Source organism: Mustela lutreola, chromosome 8, assembly GCF_030435805.1.
Source record: "Mustela lutreola isolate mMusLut2 chromosome 8, mMusLut2.pri, whole genome shotgun sequence".
Lineage (NCBI taxonomy): Eukaryota > Metazoa > Chordata > Mammalia > Carnivora > Mustelidae > Mustela > Mustela lutreola.
In genome coordinates, this window is record NC_081297.1 from 48,806,052 (window position 1) to 48,821,452 (window position 15,401).

General features: G+C 50.3%; 2 protein-coding genes, 1 long non-coding RNA gene and 1 other non-coding gene across 5 annotated transcripts; 2 read left to right on the plus strand and 2 right to left on the minus strand.

Annotated features, from left to right (window-relative positions):
• The first annotated feature begins 949 nt into the window (after positions 1–949).
• LOC131838480 (uncharacterized) lies at positions 950–2,519 on the plus strand. The gene is made up of 2 exons (XR_009356608.1): positions 950–1,089; positions 2,351–2,519. It is a non-coding gene; the product is annotated as an uncharacterized LOC131838480 (long non-coding RNA).
• Positions 2,520–4,084: 1,565 nt separating this feature from the next.
• Positions 4,085–8,238, minus strand: PHB2 (prohibitin 2). 2 transcript variants are annotated; one of them, XM_059184684.1, is made up of 8 exons: positions 7,968–8,238; positions 7,719–7,803; positions 7,360–7,439; positions 5,941–6,065; positions 5,326–5,455; positions 5,114–5,217; positions 4,617–4,694; positions 4,085–4,226 (listed from the first exon to the last, which is right to left on the minus strand). In XM_059184684.1, exons 1-8 carry the CDS (start codon positions 8,092–8,094, stop codon positions 4,146–4,148), a joined length of 810 nt encoding a protein of 269 aa, XP_059040667.1. In that variant the 5' UTR covers positions 8,095–8,238; the 3' UTR covers positions 4,085–4,145. The 2 variants fall into 2 exon arrangements, with proteins under 2 accessions (XP_059040667.1, XP_059040666.1); XM_059184683.1 differs by having other exon boundaries at positions 5,881–6,065.
• Positions 4,780–5,043, minus strand: LOC131840089 (small nucleolar RNA U89). Its single transcript, XR_009357199.1, has one exon. It is a non-coding gene; the product is annotated as a small nucleolar RNA U89 (small nucleolar RNA).
• A 109-nt stretch (positions 8,239–8,347) lies between the features above and the next one.
• Positions 8,348–15,361, plus strand: EMG1 (EMG1 N1-specific pseudouridine methyltransferase). Its single transcript, XM_059184686.1, has 6 exons — positions 8,348–8,660; positions 13,731–13,832; positions 13,940–14,081; positions 14,463–14,521; positions 14,601–14,750; positions 15,090–15,361. The coding sequence occupies exons 1-6, from the start codon at positions 8,493–8,495 to the stop codon at positions 15,201–15,203; spliced, it is 735 nt and encodes a 244-aa protein (XP_059040669.1). The 5' UTR covers positions 8,348–8,492; the 3' UTR covers positions 15,204–15,361.
• Positions 15,362–15,401: the final 40 nt, after the last annotated feature.

Genomic DNA, 15,401 nt, shown 5'->3' on the forward strand with positions numbered 1-15,401 from the left:
TCCTGGGGGCATGGTGTGGGCACGACAGTTCCCATCGCTGTGGAGCTAGGAGATGGACCCAGAAGCGGGCCCTGGGGCCGCAGATACAATATGGACGGTGTTAAGAAGGAAGCAAACAAAGGAGACAGAGTGAGAGGGGGAGAGGAGAGCTTGGATTGGGCCACACAATAGGCCCTGGAGCCCTTGGCCTCCTGGGGGTGGGTGGGGCATCACCTGTGGGCCTCAGGGCTTCTCTCCCAGCAACAGCTAGAGCTGCACAAAGAAAGGAGGGTCCCACCCCTCTAACCATCCCAGGGCTAACTGCCTGTGGGCTGGGACTTGCACCCAGGGCATTGAGGTGGGTCCAAGAACAGCTCTGCCCTGAAGGGGCACGGCCCAGCCCTCCCGCCCCCACTGAGCCCCACTCCCGCCATACCCCTCCCCCACAGCAGTGGCTATTTCTCCCCTCAGGACGCCTGTGAGGTTTGTAATGGGTAGGCTCCGTGCTGGTGCTCCTGGCCAGCTCTGGCCTCCCGGAGGGGAGGGCTCCCCATCACTAGGGCTGAGGACAGGGGGCGCCCCGCTGAGCCCTGCCTTCTCTTCAACAGGCAGGGATGCCCAGCAGAGGCTGAGCCCTCGCTGACCTCAGGGCTCTCTGGCCCTGGGCCAGGTGGGAGGCCTCAGAAGAAGGGGGTAGCCACGGGGAGAGGCCAAAGGAGCTGGAAGAGAGCCCCTCTCTTTTCTCGTTGTAGACCGGGCTCCCAGTGTAGGCCCAGGGGCAAAGGAGGCAGGTGGGAGAGAAGGGACGTGTGGAAAAGGGTGGGAGGCCTAGCGAGGCCTAGCCAGCGCCTCAGAGGAGGCGCCTAGGGCTGGCCACGGGAGGGAAGGGGTTAAGGCCGTGGGGGGGCAGCCTATGGCAGGAGGACACACCTGTGCGCAGGGGCGGCGGGCGGGGCCCAGGTGAGGAGCCTGCGCTGCCGGGCGGGCGGAGAAGGAAGGAGGAAGAGTGGAGGCTGGGGCAGGCGGGCTCTAGGCCTTTGAATCTTGGGCCTTGACTCCCCTTCCTCTCCTCAGCACTCACTCTGTGGGGGGCAGGCGGCTCGGTGACAGGTAACTGGCCACTGGGAGAGGGAGTAGGGGGACGACCTAGGGACCACAGAGCGGGGCTGAGGGCCGATGATGAATTAGTGTGTGTATGGGGGGGTGCAGGACAAGCTGTGTGGGCTATGGGGGAAGGGGCTCCAAGGCGGAGAACAGGTGGGCAGGGGCCTGGGTCTCCGGGGCTCCGCAGCTCCGGGTGGGACTGGTGGCGGGCTGCAGGGCTCACCCGGAAGTGTCTCGAGGGACTCGGGTGGTGGGGGGATGGGAGCCAAGGTTCTGCAGCCTCTCCACAGGGAGCCTGGGCGGAGGACTGCCAGGCCCGGAGGTGGGCAGGCTGGGTGGGGGCCCCCGTCTTACCCAGCAGTGTTTGGGTGCTGGTTGGGAGTCTCTAATACTGCCGGGTAATGATGGAGGCCCCTGTCTCCGTGTCAGCGACATCTATCGCCTCAGCCCCCCCCCCCCCCCCCCCATGGCTGCAATGCCCTCTCCGGAACCTCCCCACACACTGTGGAAGCCCCTTCATCTTGAGTGAAGGGTGCTGCAGAAGAGGTGGCTGTCGGGTTGGCTGGCTGCCCACTGAAGGGACACAATGGCCCTGAGGCCCTCCCCCCCCCCCCCCCCCCGCCAGTGGGATTTGTCATCTGGTGGATCCAGAACCCACCGCTAACCTTGGGCTTGGCTCGCACACTCTCAAGAGACCTCACCTGGCCTGAGGCCAGGGTCCCGGTAACAACGGGTCAGCTGTGGCCGGGAGCCGCGTGTCTGCCGGCTCTGGGTCCGTCTTCCAGCACAGTGTTGGATGGTCTAATTGTGAAGCTCCTAACACTGTCTGGTAAAGATGGCCCCCGGGCCGGCTCCCTCGGCAGTGACCTTCAGGGAACCCTGAAGACCATGGAGGCCTCCTGAAGAACCACCTCTGACCTTTACCCCTCTGGGTGGGGGGTACAAATACTAGAAAGGGGGAACAATGGGGAGGAGACAAAATGGCTGCCCCTGGAGCCGCAGCAGGATTTGGAAACATAGTCCTTCACTGGGTACCTGCATTCTCTTCCCGCCTTGGGAAGGGGAAAGAAATAAAGTGTGCCTAGGAACTCATGGCGGACTGATTCAGGTCACTTGACCTGTCTTTGGTCTGGTTGTCGATTTCGTCTTGGGCTCCTAGCTCCTGAGGAGTGGGAAGCCATACGTGCTTCATCTCCCTGTCCCTTTTACGACACTAACCTGCAGAGCAGGGGAACATTAGGTAATCTAATTTTCTTCAACGATCCAGGATCCAGGAGAAGCGGAAGACGAATCCCTAACCTGGAAGACTTATGTCCTCCCCTACCATGTACTCTAATTCCTGCACATATTTTTGCCCCCAGTGCTAATGGTTCCCAATGTTCCCCGTCTCCCTATAAAAAGAAGGAATGGGAAGCTGTGGCTTCGTTTCTCTGGTGCTTGAGTTGTCAAGCTGTGTCTTGGGACCGGTATGAGGTAGCCGGCTAGGAACTGAAAAGGGGCACCTGACCTGTTCGGAGCCCAAGGCTACCGGCACAAAGAGCCTACCTCCATAGGTAAAACCTTGTTCTACAAACAGCTTCTCACATCTGGAGACTGAGAAATCAGATGTGGGTAGCCCCCAGCAAGGAACATGATCCGCTAGGCTTTTGGAGTCCCTCTACAGGCGCAAATAGCTTCCCTCACAGCTACATGGAAACTTGTTACCAAGGAAGCAGCTCGTGTTGGGGTCATCAGATTTTTTTGGTTTGGCTCAGCAAAGCCACAGCTGCTCCAGCCTTGAAAAAGGAAATGTTGGTGAATAAACGCTGGCGATGTGGTAGAAGTGGAGGGTGGAGTGAAAAGGGCAGCTGGGCCATGGGATCCGAGGACCTGTTGCTCCCAGTTTGGGTCCTGTTTTGGATTTGACTCAGCTGGGCTTTGAGGGTGAGCATTAGGGCCTTCTGGCCCTTAACGCTTTCTTAACAGCCATGGTTAGAACCTTTGCGCCCCCTGCTGGCAGATACAAAGACCCAGGCGTGCGTGATCTGAACCCAATCACCCACGCATGCGTGCCTCACCTCATCCAGCTCAGAACAGGACGCAAGGAGACTTCAGTTTAAGTAATAAAAATTTATTGAGAATTCCTGGGATGATGGTTATCACCTCCCGACCTGGAGGGAGGAACCAACACTGTAGGCAATCACTCCGAAATCACACCGTCCCAACACCTCCAGCCAACACAGGGAGGAGCAGTATCACTGCTCCAAAAACTGGTCAGGCTTTGTTCATCCAAGAAGGGTTGGGAGGACAGATGCAGGAGGGACCATCACGTGATACTGGGGGTGGGATGGGGGATGTGCTGGACCCCAAGCTGGCTCCTAGAAAACCAGGGGAGGAACCAGATCCACTTCTTCTCCGGGAGTGGAGTTCCTGGTTACCAAGCTCATTTCTTACCCTTGATGAGGCTGTCACTGTGGAAATGGGACAGACAGACAACACGATTAGAGAACATAAATGTGAGAGGCTGAGCACCTCTGGCCACTCCCTCCTCCCTGAGGGGGCGTGTGTGATGCAGTGGGGAAAGAGGAGCTAAAAGACCCCAGAGAAACAAGGAGGTGTCAACACCTTACCTGCCCCTGTGGATACCAGGTCACCAGACGATGGGGAAACAAAAGAGAAAAGAAACGCACCGGTGATTTGACAGTTTCAGACCCCACCTGCTCTAAATCTCCTTTGCTCCCAAGAGAAAAAGACAAATGGGTGGAAGCCAGGAATGGTTCCCTTGGCCATCACCACTTCCCACCTCTCCTCTCTAGCATCCTTCCACGCCCTTAAGCAGCAATTTTAGGGCTTCTGAATAGAGTATGGGGTATCGTCTTTCACTACTTATCAGGACCAAACGTCACAGCTCGAATGCTTTTGACAAGAATAATCCTATTTGATCCCATAAAACCCAATCTTAGGAGAGTCAAGCTAGGGACTGTCAACCACCCACATTTGTAACTTTGGCTCAGAGGGGGTCTTTCAAGCAACCAGACTCTGGTCCCATGCTCTGTGACACCCCACTGTATCAGTCCCATGTCTTACCGGGTGAAACTTTCATCCTGGAGGTTCAGGACGAGATTGTCCGCAGTGAGATAGATACGGTTCTGTGATGTGGCAATCTGTAGGTCCGGAAATAAAAAACTAGATGCTAAATAAAATACTAGATGGCTAGTATTCACACCTGGACCCCAACCTTGCAATTGAAGAACCACTGATCGAATACACGTGGGTTAGGAACACGGCTACAGCAACGAGCGACAGCCTGGTTTCTGCTCGCAAAGATCCAGAGCAGCGAGCCGACTATGATCTATCAGCACCATAACAGAGGCAGAAAAAGGCCAGGAAGCCCACAGGAATCATGGGTGATGGAGGAAGTGTGTTGGAGAAGCCAGTTTGAGTTGAAACCCCAATGAGCAAGATTCTAATCCCCTCACTCCCAACGTGTTTTCACTTAAAACGATTCTGGACTCACAGCTGCCTTTCGGGGAACGCGGTGCTCCCAGACTCACCGTTTTGGAGATGTTCTGGGCTGCTCGGATCTTGCGCAGTTTGATATAGCCAGGGTTCTTACTCAGGGCTTCTCCCAGGTGAGCAGGTTGGGGTTAAGGGTTCACACAAAGTCCAGTCGCAGCCCCCTGGGGCCAGTCTTAATACTGCAGCCCTTCACCGGGCTGTCAGATCCAAGGTTGCGCTCAGATACCTCGTGCCTGGTCCCACCCGGTCCCCACCTGTAGGCCCCCCTGTAGGCAGCTGCCAGAAACTGGAGGCAGCAGCAGAAATGAAGGCAAGGCCGGCAGTGCTATTGATCTGCCTTACAGTGAGGAGCCAGGCCTCGGGCACCCCACTAAGATTTCAGATCCCATTCCAAACCTCCCACCCCCAGGGAGCCAAGACCAGACAGCACGGAGTCGCATTCGCCTTAGTGTCATCAGCCGGCCCAGGAGGGAGAAGGGGGAAGCATCACGCTCCAGGGACTGGGCAGAGACCTCTCTCTGCAGCAGGATATCATTCTGGCGGCCTCAGCCTCACCCTCCGCCTGCACGATCTTCTGCCGCTGCTCCTGTTTTGCTTTTTCTACCAAAAACTGGGCTCGCTGGGCCTCCTGCTGAGCTGTGTTGGGAGAAAGTGGGGGGTGGTGTCACAGATGTGAGGTCTCAGGGACCCCGTTCTGCCTCCTGCATTTGCAGAAGCCCTGGCTCAAGTCCTCCTGTAACTCACCCACTTGTTTGGCTTCCACAGCAGCCGTGTACTCTCGGCTGAAGCTCAGCTCTGTGATGGCCACGTCATCCAGGATGAGGCTGAAGTCCTTGGCTCTCTCTGTAAGCTCCCGCCGGATCAACAAGGATACCTGGGGGTCATGGAGGGGTGATATGAAGAGACTGGAGAACTGGAAAAGAGGGCGACTGCTGTGATCGTCTGATTATCACAGCTCCAGAAAATGGCAGAAAACAATCCTTTCTTGGTTCTTCAACTAGAACACCTGAGTTGGAAGGGATTTGGTCCAATCTTTCTAGTAGGTCACAGTGACTCATTTCCCACTCTCCCCAACCTATGTACCTCTAGACCTTGCTAGTGTGAGAAAACACCATGCTTCCTACTGCCTGAGCACCCATCCTGACTTGCCCTGTTTCCCACAGTGGCCATCACTGCAGCTCTGAGGTGAAAAGGGATCTAGGGTCGTGATCCTTTTCCAACAAGCTGCTCTTCCCAATATGCACTGCTTCAGGTCTAGGAGGGAAGGTGGGAAGCCACGTATATGGTGACAGCTCAGACCTGGGCCCGCTGGGTAATCAACTGTGACGCATTGAACTTGGCCACCACACTCTTCAGCACCTCGTTGACGATGGAAGGCAGCACTCGCTCCTCGTAGTCTAGCCCTAGGCGCTGATACATGCTGGGAAGCTCCATGGCATTCGGTCGAGACAGCACTCGCAAGGAGATGTTTACCATCTGCAAATCTGAGAGAGAGGTCAGCAGAAGCTGGCCAAGGCTCCAGGGTCCTCACCTGGCCTTTTAGCCAACCACCATTCTCCAAGCGTTTTCTCCTCCACATGCCGCTCTCTACACAGGGTGCAGCGCTGTGCAAGGTGACAGGCCAAATGTAGCCTCTTCCACTGTAAAGTGCTGTCGACTCACCAGCTCTCCAACCAGTAGAGCCGACCTCTCATTTTTGCTTCTGTCCTGTGTTCAACCTCTACTGTAGGCTCTCTTACACTGCATGGTAATCACCTGCCTTCTTTATGAGACTATATGGACTTGAAGATAAGGATTGTGTTTTATGAATTCTTTATCCCCAGGGCCGAGGATTCAGGGAATGTTAAGCCATGTGCACTAAAAACAGTACAGCACAGGTGAGCTACTTGAATTAGTGTGTACATGCCTGTGTGTGAGAAAAGGGACTGGGGAATCTCAAAGACACAGCTTCTACGGATAGTATAGAAGGGAACAGGTGCTCCAGTGAAAAGTGGGACCAAGTCTGCCCAGGACAGGGGGCAATAGTGGACAGAATCAATCAAGCAGTTAAAGAAGACAAGGCTTACACTAAGGCTTTGATCTAGCCAGTGAATAAGAAAGGACAAACAAAAAAAACAAAAAAAAAAAAAAAAAAAGAAAGGACAAACAGTGCTGTCACTGAACTTACATTAGCGGGGCGACAGTTGATAGGTATGGGTGAACACACAGTGTGTCAAGAAAGTACTGCTCTGGGGGTGCCTGGATAGCTCAGTTGGTTAAGTGGCTGCCTTTAACTCAGGTCACCATCCCAGAGTCTTGGGACTGAGCCCTGCATTGGGTTCCCTGCTCCTCCCTCTCCCTTCTGCCTCCTCTCTGCCTACTTGTGCTGTCAAATAAATAAATAAAAACTTAAAAAAAAAAAAGTATTGCTTTGGGGCGCCTGGGTGGCTCAGTGGGTTAAGCTGCTGCCTTCGGCTCAGGTCATGATCTCAGAGTCCTGGGATCGAGTCCCGCATCGGGCTTTCTGCTCAGCAGAGAGCCTGCTTCCCTCTCTCTCTCTCTGGCTGCCTCTCCGTCTACTTGTGATTTCTCTCTGTCAAATTAATAAATAAAATCTTTAAAAAAAAAAAGTATTGCTTTAACCAGAAGCAGGTACTTTTATTACAATTCTTTTTTACAGATTTGGAAACCAAGGCCCAAGAGATGTGACACTATCCTCTTGCCCCTGGATCTCCTGCCAGGCTCCCTTGCTTACTGTATGTAGACATCTGCTACGGACTACCAAATGACCAGACCTACCTTTGGAACCTGTAGGGGAGGAAATTTTTCGGGGTCTGGCCCGAATGTCATAGATGATGGGGTACTGGAACCAGGGGATCCTACAGGGGAGGGAACAGGAACAGGTATTAGGAGCCTGCAGTTCCATTAGTTTTGCCTGGTATTTCCTCCCCACGTGTTTCTTGGCCTGTTCCACCTCTTAATAATCACGGACAAGGAGAAATTCTTTTCCTCCTCTGGAGAAGAGGAGTTTGGGGGAGCTCCCAATGTCCAGGAGAAATAAAGGGCAGCGCGGAGTTCTTTGAAGTCCTACTGCAGCCACTGGTGGGTTGGCTTTCAAGGGTGAAGGGTCAGGGTCAGTCCGCTGGGCCCGCCATTACCTGAAGTGAAGGCCCTCGGCCAGTATGGTGTCCTGCTGCACGCCACCGATCCGATTAAAGAATATGGCTCTGTGTCCGCCTTCCACTGTGAGGAGAGGGGTTGGGATCAGGCTAAAACGCTGCTGAAAATATGTACTAGCCTCTGGTGGGGCGGGAAAAGGGAGTGGGTGTGCGCGGGGCCCCGGCGGGACCGTACAGGGAATCTGGGGGGGTCGAGAAGAATCCGGAGAGCTGGTAGAGGTTGCTCACCGGTGAACACGGATTCGCGGACGCCGTAGGCCACAGCGCCGGCCCCCAGCAGCAGCTTCAGCGCCGTGCCCATACCCCGGGGCCCAGAGGGCAGCCGTCCCGCTAAGTCCTTCAAGTTCTGGGCCATGTCCGATCCTGAGGCCAGCGACACCACAGGTCAGAAGCCCGTGCCGGCCCACCTCGACCCCACTCCAGTTCAGAGATCACACCCTTCACACGAGGGTCCGGGGCGCAAGGTGCTCGCGGGAGAAAGGGCACCGGAAATGCGCTAGCGTCTAAACCCGCCCCATCGCCCACAGCGGACCCGAACTTCGCGCACAGGAATTACGTATTCGGAAGTTCCCGCCCCCTTCTGGAACTCTGCCCTTCCAGAGGAAGCGAAGAAGCTTCAGTAGCGCGAAGCTGCTAGCTGTTGCCATTTCGGAGTGCCCACTTTCAAAATGGCAGCAGGAAGAAAGTTTAAGATTAGGACCAGCCGGAGGTTTAATTTAAGGACCTTAGCGCAATTTCCGGTCCGGTGGCAAGATGGCTGCGCCCAATGGCAGATTCCAACCTCGTGAACGGCGCGGTGGGGAGCAGGAAGAGGGCTGGGATGCTGTGGCTCCCAAGCGGCCCCGACTCGGGGCGGGAAACAAGATCGGAGGACGAAGGCTTATTGTGGTGCTGGAAGGGGCCAGTCTGGAGACGGTCAAGGTAATTTGGGACAAGGAAGTGGAGAAGTAGATCGATAGGATGGGACCCCGAGGGTTGAGCGTCAAAGTGGATGGGGAGGCAGGGTGAAACATCGTCTTGGAGGAAGAGTGGCGTAGTTTACTGTCTCTTGGTTTAAGATCCTGGCTTGGCATCACTCTAATTCCATCCTTCTTGAATCCCACCGCAGCTGTCCCGTCTGGCTGCCTATTGATTTACTAGGATTCTGTGATAAAGTCATCTAAGGGGAGGGGAGAGGAGATTTGTCCATCGGGTCGTCCCATATCTTAAGACAAGCTATTAAACAAAGGAGAAAAGTAGTTGGTGCGGCTCAGTTCGCTCAACCCTTTTGCTTGTCAGGACTTTGTGTTTTATTTCGTTTACATGTGATTGTTGGCCACCCTCCTTTAGATTTACTATCCACTTGGAAACACTGGGTCATATTATCTTTTAAGTCTTTTTTTGTTTTTAACCGTCACGCGGCCGTTTCCTGAATAAATCAGCAATTCCATATCTTAAAAGTGCAGTGTTCTCAGTCTCTTGATTTCTCTTACCCTTTAGATCTAAACTTGTCCAGTGAGTAAGCCTAGAAAAAATAGCCCTGGTTTATAAGTCATACTTTGGTTTTAATCTTGTTATTTTTTTAAAAAGATTTTATTTATTTATTTGACAGAGATCACAAGCAGGCAGAGAGGGAGGCAGAGAGAGAGGGAGGGAAGCAAGCTCCCCGCTGAACAGAGAGCCCAATGAGGACCCCGGGATCACGACTGGAGCCAAAGGCAGAGGCTTTAACCCACTGAAGCCACCCAGGCAATCCTTAATCTTGTTTTTTTATACTTAAGCGTGTGATCTTGATTCAGAAAACGATTGTCCTCAGTTTATAAGGTGGGGGTTAATACTTTGAGAGTGCTTTGGATGTATTACTATTTTTAAATTTATTTTTATTGGCCTTTCCCATCTTTTTTTTTTTTAAAGATTTAATTTGTTTGACAGACAGAGATCACAAGTAGGTGGAGAGGCAGGCAGAGAGAGGAGGAAGCAGGCTCCCTGCCGAGCAGAGAGCCTGATGTGGTGCTCAATCCCAGGAGCCTGAGACCATGACTTGAACCGAAGGCAGAGGCTTTAACCCACTGAGCCACCCAGGCGCCCCTGGAAGTATTATTTTGATAGTAATGTATGCTGTGATTCTTTTCCATCTTTACTTCAACCACTTTTACTATACTAAGCTTCCAGTCTAGAAAGCCTGCCCCCCCCATTTTTCTTAGGTAATGATGTTTCTAATTATAGGATCTGATATTCATCCCTCACTTAATTGCTTGTTGTATTTCCAGCCCATTAATTCTGGGTGTCATGTAAACACAAGGGGCTCTTGTTTCTTCATATGTTCAGTGGGGATGATAGTATCCACCTTACTGGGTTGTTGAGGGGATGAAAGGAGATAGTATCAGTAAAGAGTTTAGAATAATGTCTGTCACTTGGAATTACTACTATTGTTATCGATTCTAGGTTCTTTATCAAGTTGGTAAGCATCTGACTCTGATTTTTGCTTGGGTCATGATCTCAGGGTCATAAAATGCATCTCGCTCCACACTGAGCATGGAGCCTGCTTAAGATTCTCTCTCTCCCTCTCCCTGTGTCCCAACCCCTCCCATGCCTCACTTATACAGTCAAAAAAAAAAAAAAAAAAAAGAAGTTGAAAAGGTCATAGCCAAATTAAAATTCTTACAGCATGCTTGAAGAATTTGGTCAAATTGTCATTAACGGTATTCCGGGGGTGACTGAATTCACAGCTAGCTGACATCTGTACTGTTCTCTTTTCCTTCCCTTGTGCTGCTACCTTGTTGTGCTAGCCTAGCTGGGCCTCTTCTCTCCCATTTTGTTCCTTATATTTGAGACTCACTGGCCTTTGTTAAACTCTGTGGAAGCACGAAGTTCTCTGATATCTTAAGGCCATTACACATAATGTTCTTTTTTTTTTTTTTTTAAAGATTTTATTTATTTATTTGACAGAGAGAAATCACAAGTAGATGGAGAGGCAGGCAGAGAGAGAAAGGGAAGCAGGCTCCCTGCTGAGCAGAGAGCCCGATGTGGGACTCGATCCCAGGACCCTGAGATCATGACCTGAACCGAAGGCAGCGGCTTAAACCACTGAGCCACCCAGGCGCCCCCACATAATGTTCTCTTAACGGAAGCCCCCTTTACTCAGTTCTTTGCTTCATTAATTCTTTTTTTTTTTTTTTTTAAAGATTTTATTTATTTATTTGACAGAGAGAAATCACAGGTAAGCAGAGAGGCAGGCAGAGAGAGGAGGAAGCAGGCTTCTCGCGGAGCAGAGAGCCCGATGCGGGGCTCGATCCCAGGACCCTGGAATCATGACCTGAGCCGAAAGCAGAGGCTTTAACCCACTGAGCCACCCAGGCGCCCCGCTTCATTAATTCTTAATGTTCATTCATTTAACAATTATTGAGTCTAATTTTGCTGTTCATTCTTCAATTACTAGTTTCAATATTATTTCTTCATAGAAGTGACTCCCTTCCTGGTATAAATCAGGCCTTCCTGTTTTATTTCTTCATTTTATATTTTTAAAAAGATTTAATTAATTAATTAATTAATTTGACACAGAGAGAGAGACACACACAGAGAGAGAGATCACAAGTAGGCAGAGAGGCAGAGTGAGAGGGAAGCAGGCTCCCTGCTGAGCAGAGAGCCCGATGCAGGGCTTGATCCCAGGACCTTGAGATCATCACCTGAGCCAAAGGCAGAGGCTTTACCCACTGAGCCACCCAGGCACCTCCGGCCTTCCTGTTTTAATTCTTTAATGAACCCAGTGGTTCACTTTTCTTTTATAATATTCATCAAAATTTGGTTGTCGTTTCATGTCTCTTCTACTAGAAGGATCCATTAGGGCAGGGAATAAGGTTTTAAAAATTCTTATATCGCGGGGCACCTGAATGGCTTAGTGGGTTAAGCTCACTGCCTGCCTTCAGTTCAGGTCATGGTCTCAGGGTCCTGGGATCAAGCTCCATGTCGGGCTTTCTGCTCAGGAAGGAGCCTGCTTTCCCCTCTCCCTCTTCCTGCCTCTGCCTACTTATGATCTCTGTCAAATAAATAAATAAAACCTTTTTAAAAAAAGCTTATATCTCCAGTACCTGTTATAGGAAATGAATATACATATGTTCATTCTCTGATTACTCTAGTTAGTGGTTTTCAGGCTTATTAACCACAAACCACAATTTAAAAAATTACATTGTGAGCGGGTACACACAAGCAACTGTAAGATACCAGAAGTTTCATAAACCATTGCCTACCATGGTTACTACATGTACCGTTTTCTCATTAAAAGAACAAAACCCGGGGCGCCTGGGTGGCTCAGTGGTTAAGCCGCTGCCTTCGGCTCAGGTCATGATCTCGGGGTCCTGGGATCAAGCCCCGCATCGGGCTCTCTGCTCAGCAGGGAGCCTGCTTCCTCCTCTCTCTCTGCCTGCCTCTCTGCCTACTTGTGATCTCTGTCTGTCAAATAAATAAATAAAATCTTGAAAAAAAAAAAGAATAAAACCCCTAGTTATAACTACTGGGTAGAAACTGGGTTATTCTATTCAAGAGGTGCTTCTTCTTTGGTAACTAAGATTGTCCCATGGAGGTGGTTCTTGGTCCTTTGTTCTTTTCCTGTGTTTACTCTGACGTTTTTGTCATTTCAGTTAGTTAGTTACATATCTGAAGTTGTTCCCGGACATATACCAATGTTCTGTTGATGCACAGAAAATATAGCCTTTCAAATCTGGCATTTCTATTTAATGGTATGTTTTTAAGACTTTTTATCGACTGTTTTAACACTCCTTGACTCCAAATTGCAATTTGCAATTATTTCTTTTAGCTGCTATAGATCAGACCGGATCTTTAGTTTTGCACTTTTAGCTGCTGACTTTTCTAGTGTACACAAGAGTTCCCAGGATAACATCCCACCTTCACTCATGCCCCTGTTATTCCAGGATTATTTCTGGCTTTGTGCTTGATACTTGAGGAACATGTGGTTTCATGTGGAACATGTGGTTTTATATAAAACCACTGTTCTTCAATATACTTTTTTCGTTTTTGAAAGAGTGCACAGGTACCTGGTGAGACGGGAGGGGCAGAGGAAGAGGGAATCATGACTGGGGCCAAAATGAAGAGTTGGACGCTTGACTGAGCCACCCAGGTGCCCCTCAGTATACATCTTTATCCATTCATCTATTAAGGGAGACTTGAGTTACTTCCTAATTTTGGCTATTGTAAATAGAACACTGAAATAAACATACAGGGCTGCATAGATCTTTTCAAATTACTATTTTCATTTTCTTTGGGTAACTACGGTAGTGGAACTACAGGATTGTATGATACTTGTATATTTAAATTTTTGAGGAATTCCATACTGTTTTTTTCACAATGGCTGCACCAATTTACATTCCCACCAATAGTGCACCAGGGCTCCCTTTTCTCCACATCCTTACCAACACTGAGTTCTCGCCTTTGATACTAGCCATTCTGGTATTGTGGTTTTGATTTGCCTTTCCCTGAAGAGTGTGTCTATGTGTCATGTGTCTATGGTCCATCTATAGGTCTTTGGAAAAATGCCCGTTCAGGTTCTCTGCTTATTTTTGAATCGGATTGCTTGTTTTTTGGTGCTGAGTTAGGCAAGCTCTTAATAGATTTTGGATATTCACCCCTTATCAGATAGGTCATTTGCAAATACCTCCTCCCATTCCCAAGGTTGCTTTGTTGGTTTCCTTTGTTGTGCAGAAGTTTAGAGCATGTCAAACCACAGGCTATGTCCTTCTTTCCTTTTCCCTCTAAGAACAGTTATGGTGGGAGGGGAGAAAGGGTCAGTGGCCACATAGTAACCCCTGGAAGGGCTTGATGGGTTCCATCTCCAGAGTTTCTGATTCAGGAGATCTGGAACAGACCTGAGAATTTGACTGTCTAACAAGTTCCTAGATGGTGATTATGAGGATGCTGATTTGGGGACCACACTTTGAGAACCACTAGTCTAGGTAAAAGAAGGTTATGTTACTTTCTGTCATGGTCCCTGTTCTTTAGGTAGGGAAGACATATGAGCTACTCAACTGTGACAAGCACAAGTCTGTGTTGTTGAAGAACGGACGGGACCCTGGGGAAGTGAGACCAGACATAGCTCACCAGGTAACTCCAGGGACAGAGCTGGCAACTCCCTGAACCTCTGGGCAGAAGATCCAGCAGCTGCTGCTTCTCTTCAGTCTGAACTAAGCCTCAGTTTCTGCCTCCCTCAGAGTTTACTGATGCTGATGGACAGTCCCCTGAACCGAGCTGGCTTGCTACAGGTTTATATCCACACACAGAAGAACGTGCTGATTGAAGTGAACCCCCAGACTCGAATTCCCAGAACCTTTGACCGCTTTTGTGGCCTTATGGGTGAGAGCTTTAGGACTTAATGTTCGGAATGAACCCTGCGTTAGTGAAGAAGGGAGGAAGGGGACATGGGATAAATGAAATGTGAACTTTTTAAGAGTGGGGTGGGGAGTGGGGAACACGTCTGACACAGAACAGGGAGGGGCTCTTGATTACCTTCCCAGGTGTGCATGGGTTCCTGGCTGAGTGAAGAAGGGAGCTGGAACTCACTGTCATCCAGCGAGTCCTATGCTCAAAGCTGCTTGTTCAGAACATTTTTAGGACCGTGGTGTGGATGTGAAGGACATTGGGAGCCAACCTTAACTATGGGTTTTTCTGGTTAGATTTCTGGGTAGAGGAAATGGGGTCACCACCTAGCTCTGAACTCTCTTTCCCCTCTCCCAGTTCAGCTTTTACACAAACTCAGTGTTCGAGCAGCTGATGGGCCCCAGAAGCTCTTGAAGGTGAGGTATTGGTCCCCACTGGTTGGGGGTTCTGAGACTGTTTCTGGGGCTGATTCCCCCTCCCCCCTTCTTTCTTTAGGTAATTAAGAATCCAGTATCAGATCACTTTCCAGTTGGATGTATGAAGATTGGCACTTCATTCTCCATCCCAGTCGTCAGTGATGTACGAGAGTTGGTACCCAGCAGCGACCCTATTGTTTTTGTGGTGGGGGCCTTTGCCCATGGCCAGGTAAGATCCGGGCTCAACTCTTGGATTCCTCATAGAGCTAAGGCTTCGTATAGAATTCTAAGAACAGCTGGCATTTTTTGATGATCTTGGGAAATACAGGGTGAGAACAATGCTGGGAGACCAGTGGGGTCTCCTTGTCCTGTCTTAGGCTATATCTTTTGAGGGCCACTGGCATTATTTTTGACAGTGACAAGTCAGGACCTTCTTTATCCTTTGTACAAATTTGGTATTAAATAGTTCTGCGAAATACTAGCTCAGCTGTGTTTTTCCTGCCCCAAAGAAGGGCTTCCCCTATTAAGAGAGTGACAGCCAGCACACAGAAGTCTTTCTCTCTTTTAGGTCAATGTGGAGTATACAGAGAAGATGGTGTCCATCAGCAACTACCCCCTTTCTGCAGCCCTCACCTGTGCAAAACTCACCACAGCCTTTGAAGAAGTCTGGGGGGTCATCTGACAGTAGCGCCTTGTTCTGGGACAAAGACTGTGGCCATCCCTCCACCCTGCTTTCAGCTCACTGCTCAGAGGGGAACTTCTTGCACTGAGACAGTGGGGGCTTGGGGACGGGAGGCTGTACATTTGCTATTTGTTTACCCTATAAATACTGTTCTTGTAGACCTGGCTGTTCTTTGAGGGTTTCTGAAATGAGCAGCAG

What these genes read in the sequence shown, in the direction of transcription:
- EMG1 (XM_059184686.1), top strand. Translation starts at nt 8,493, where the DNA reads ATGGCTGCGCCCAATGGCAGATTCCAACCTCGTGAACGGCGCGGTGGG. An exon ending in CCAGTCTGGAGACGGTCAAG is followed by an intron (nt 8,661 to 13,730) that starts GTAATTTGGGAC and finishes CCTGTTCTTTAG; the next exon opens with GTAGGGAAGACATATGAGCT. An exon ending in GACCAGACATAGCTCACCAG is followed by an intron (nt 13,833 to 13,939) that starts GTAACTCCAGGG and finishes TGCCTCCCTCAG; the next exon opens with AGTTTACTGATGCTGATGGA.
- PHB2 (XM_059184683.1), bottom strand. Translation starts at nt 8,094, where the DNA reads ATGGCCCAGAACTTGAAGGACTTAGCGGGACGGCTGCCCTCTGGGCCC. An exon ending in AGGCTGAGGCCGCCAGAATG is followed by an intron (nt 4,695 to 5,113) that starts ATATCCTGCTGC and finishes CAACCTGCTCAC; the next exon opens with CTGGGAGAAGCCCTGAGTAA. An exon ending in CCCAGAACATCTCCAAAACG is followed by an intron (nt 4,227 to 4,616) that starts GTGAGTCTGGGA and finishes CCGGACCTACAG; the next exon opens with ATTGCCACATCACAGAACCG.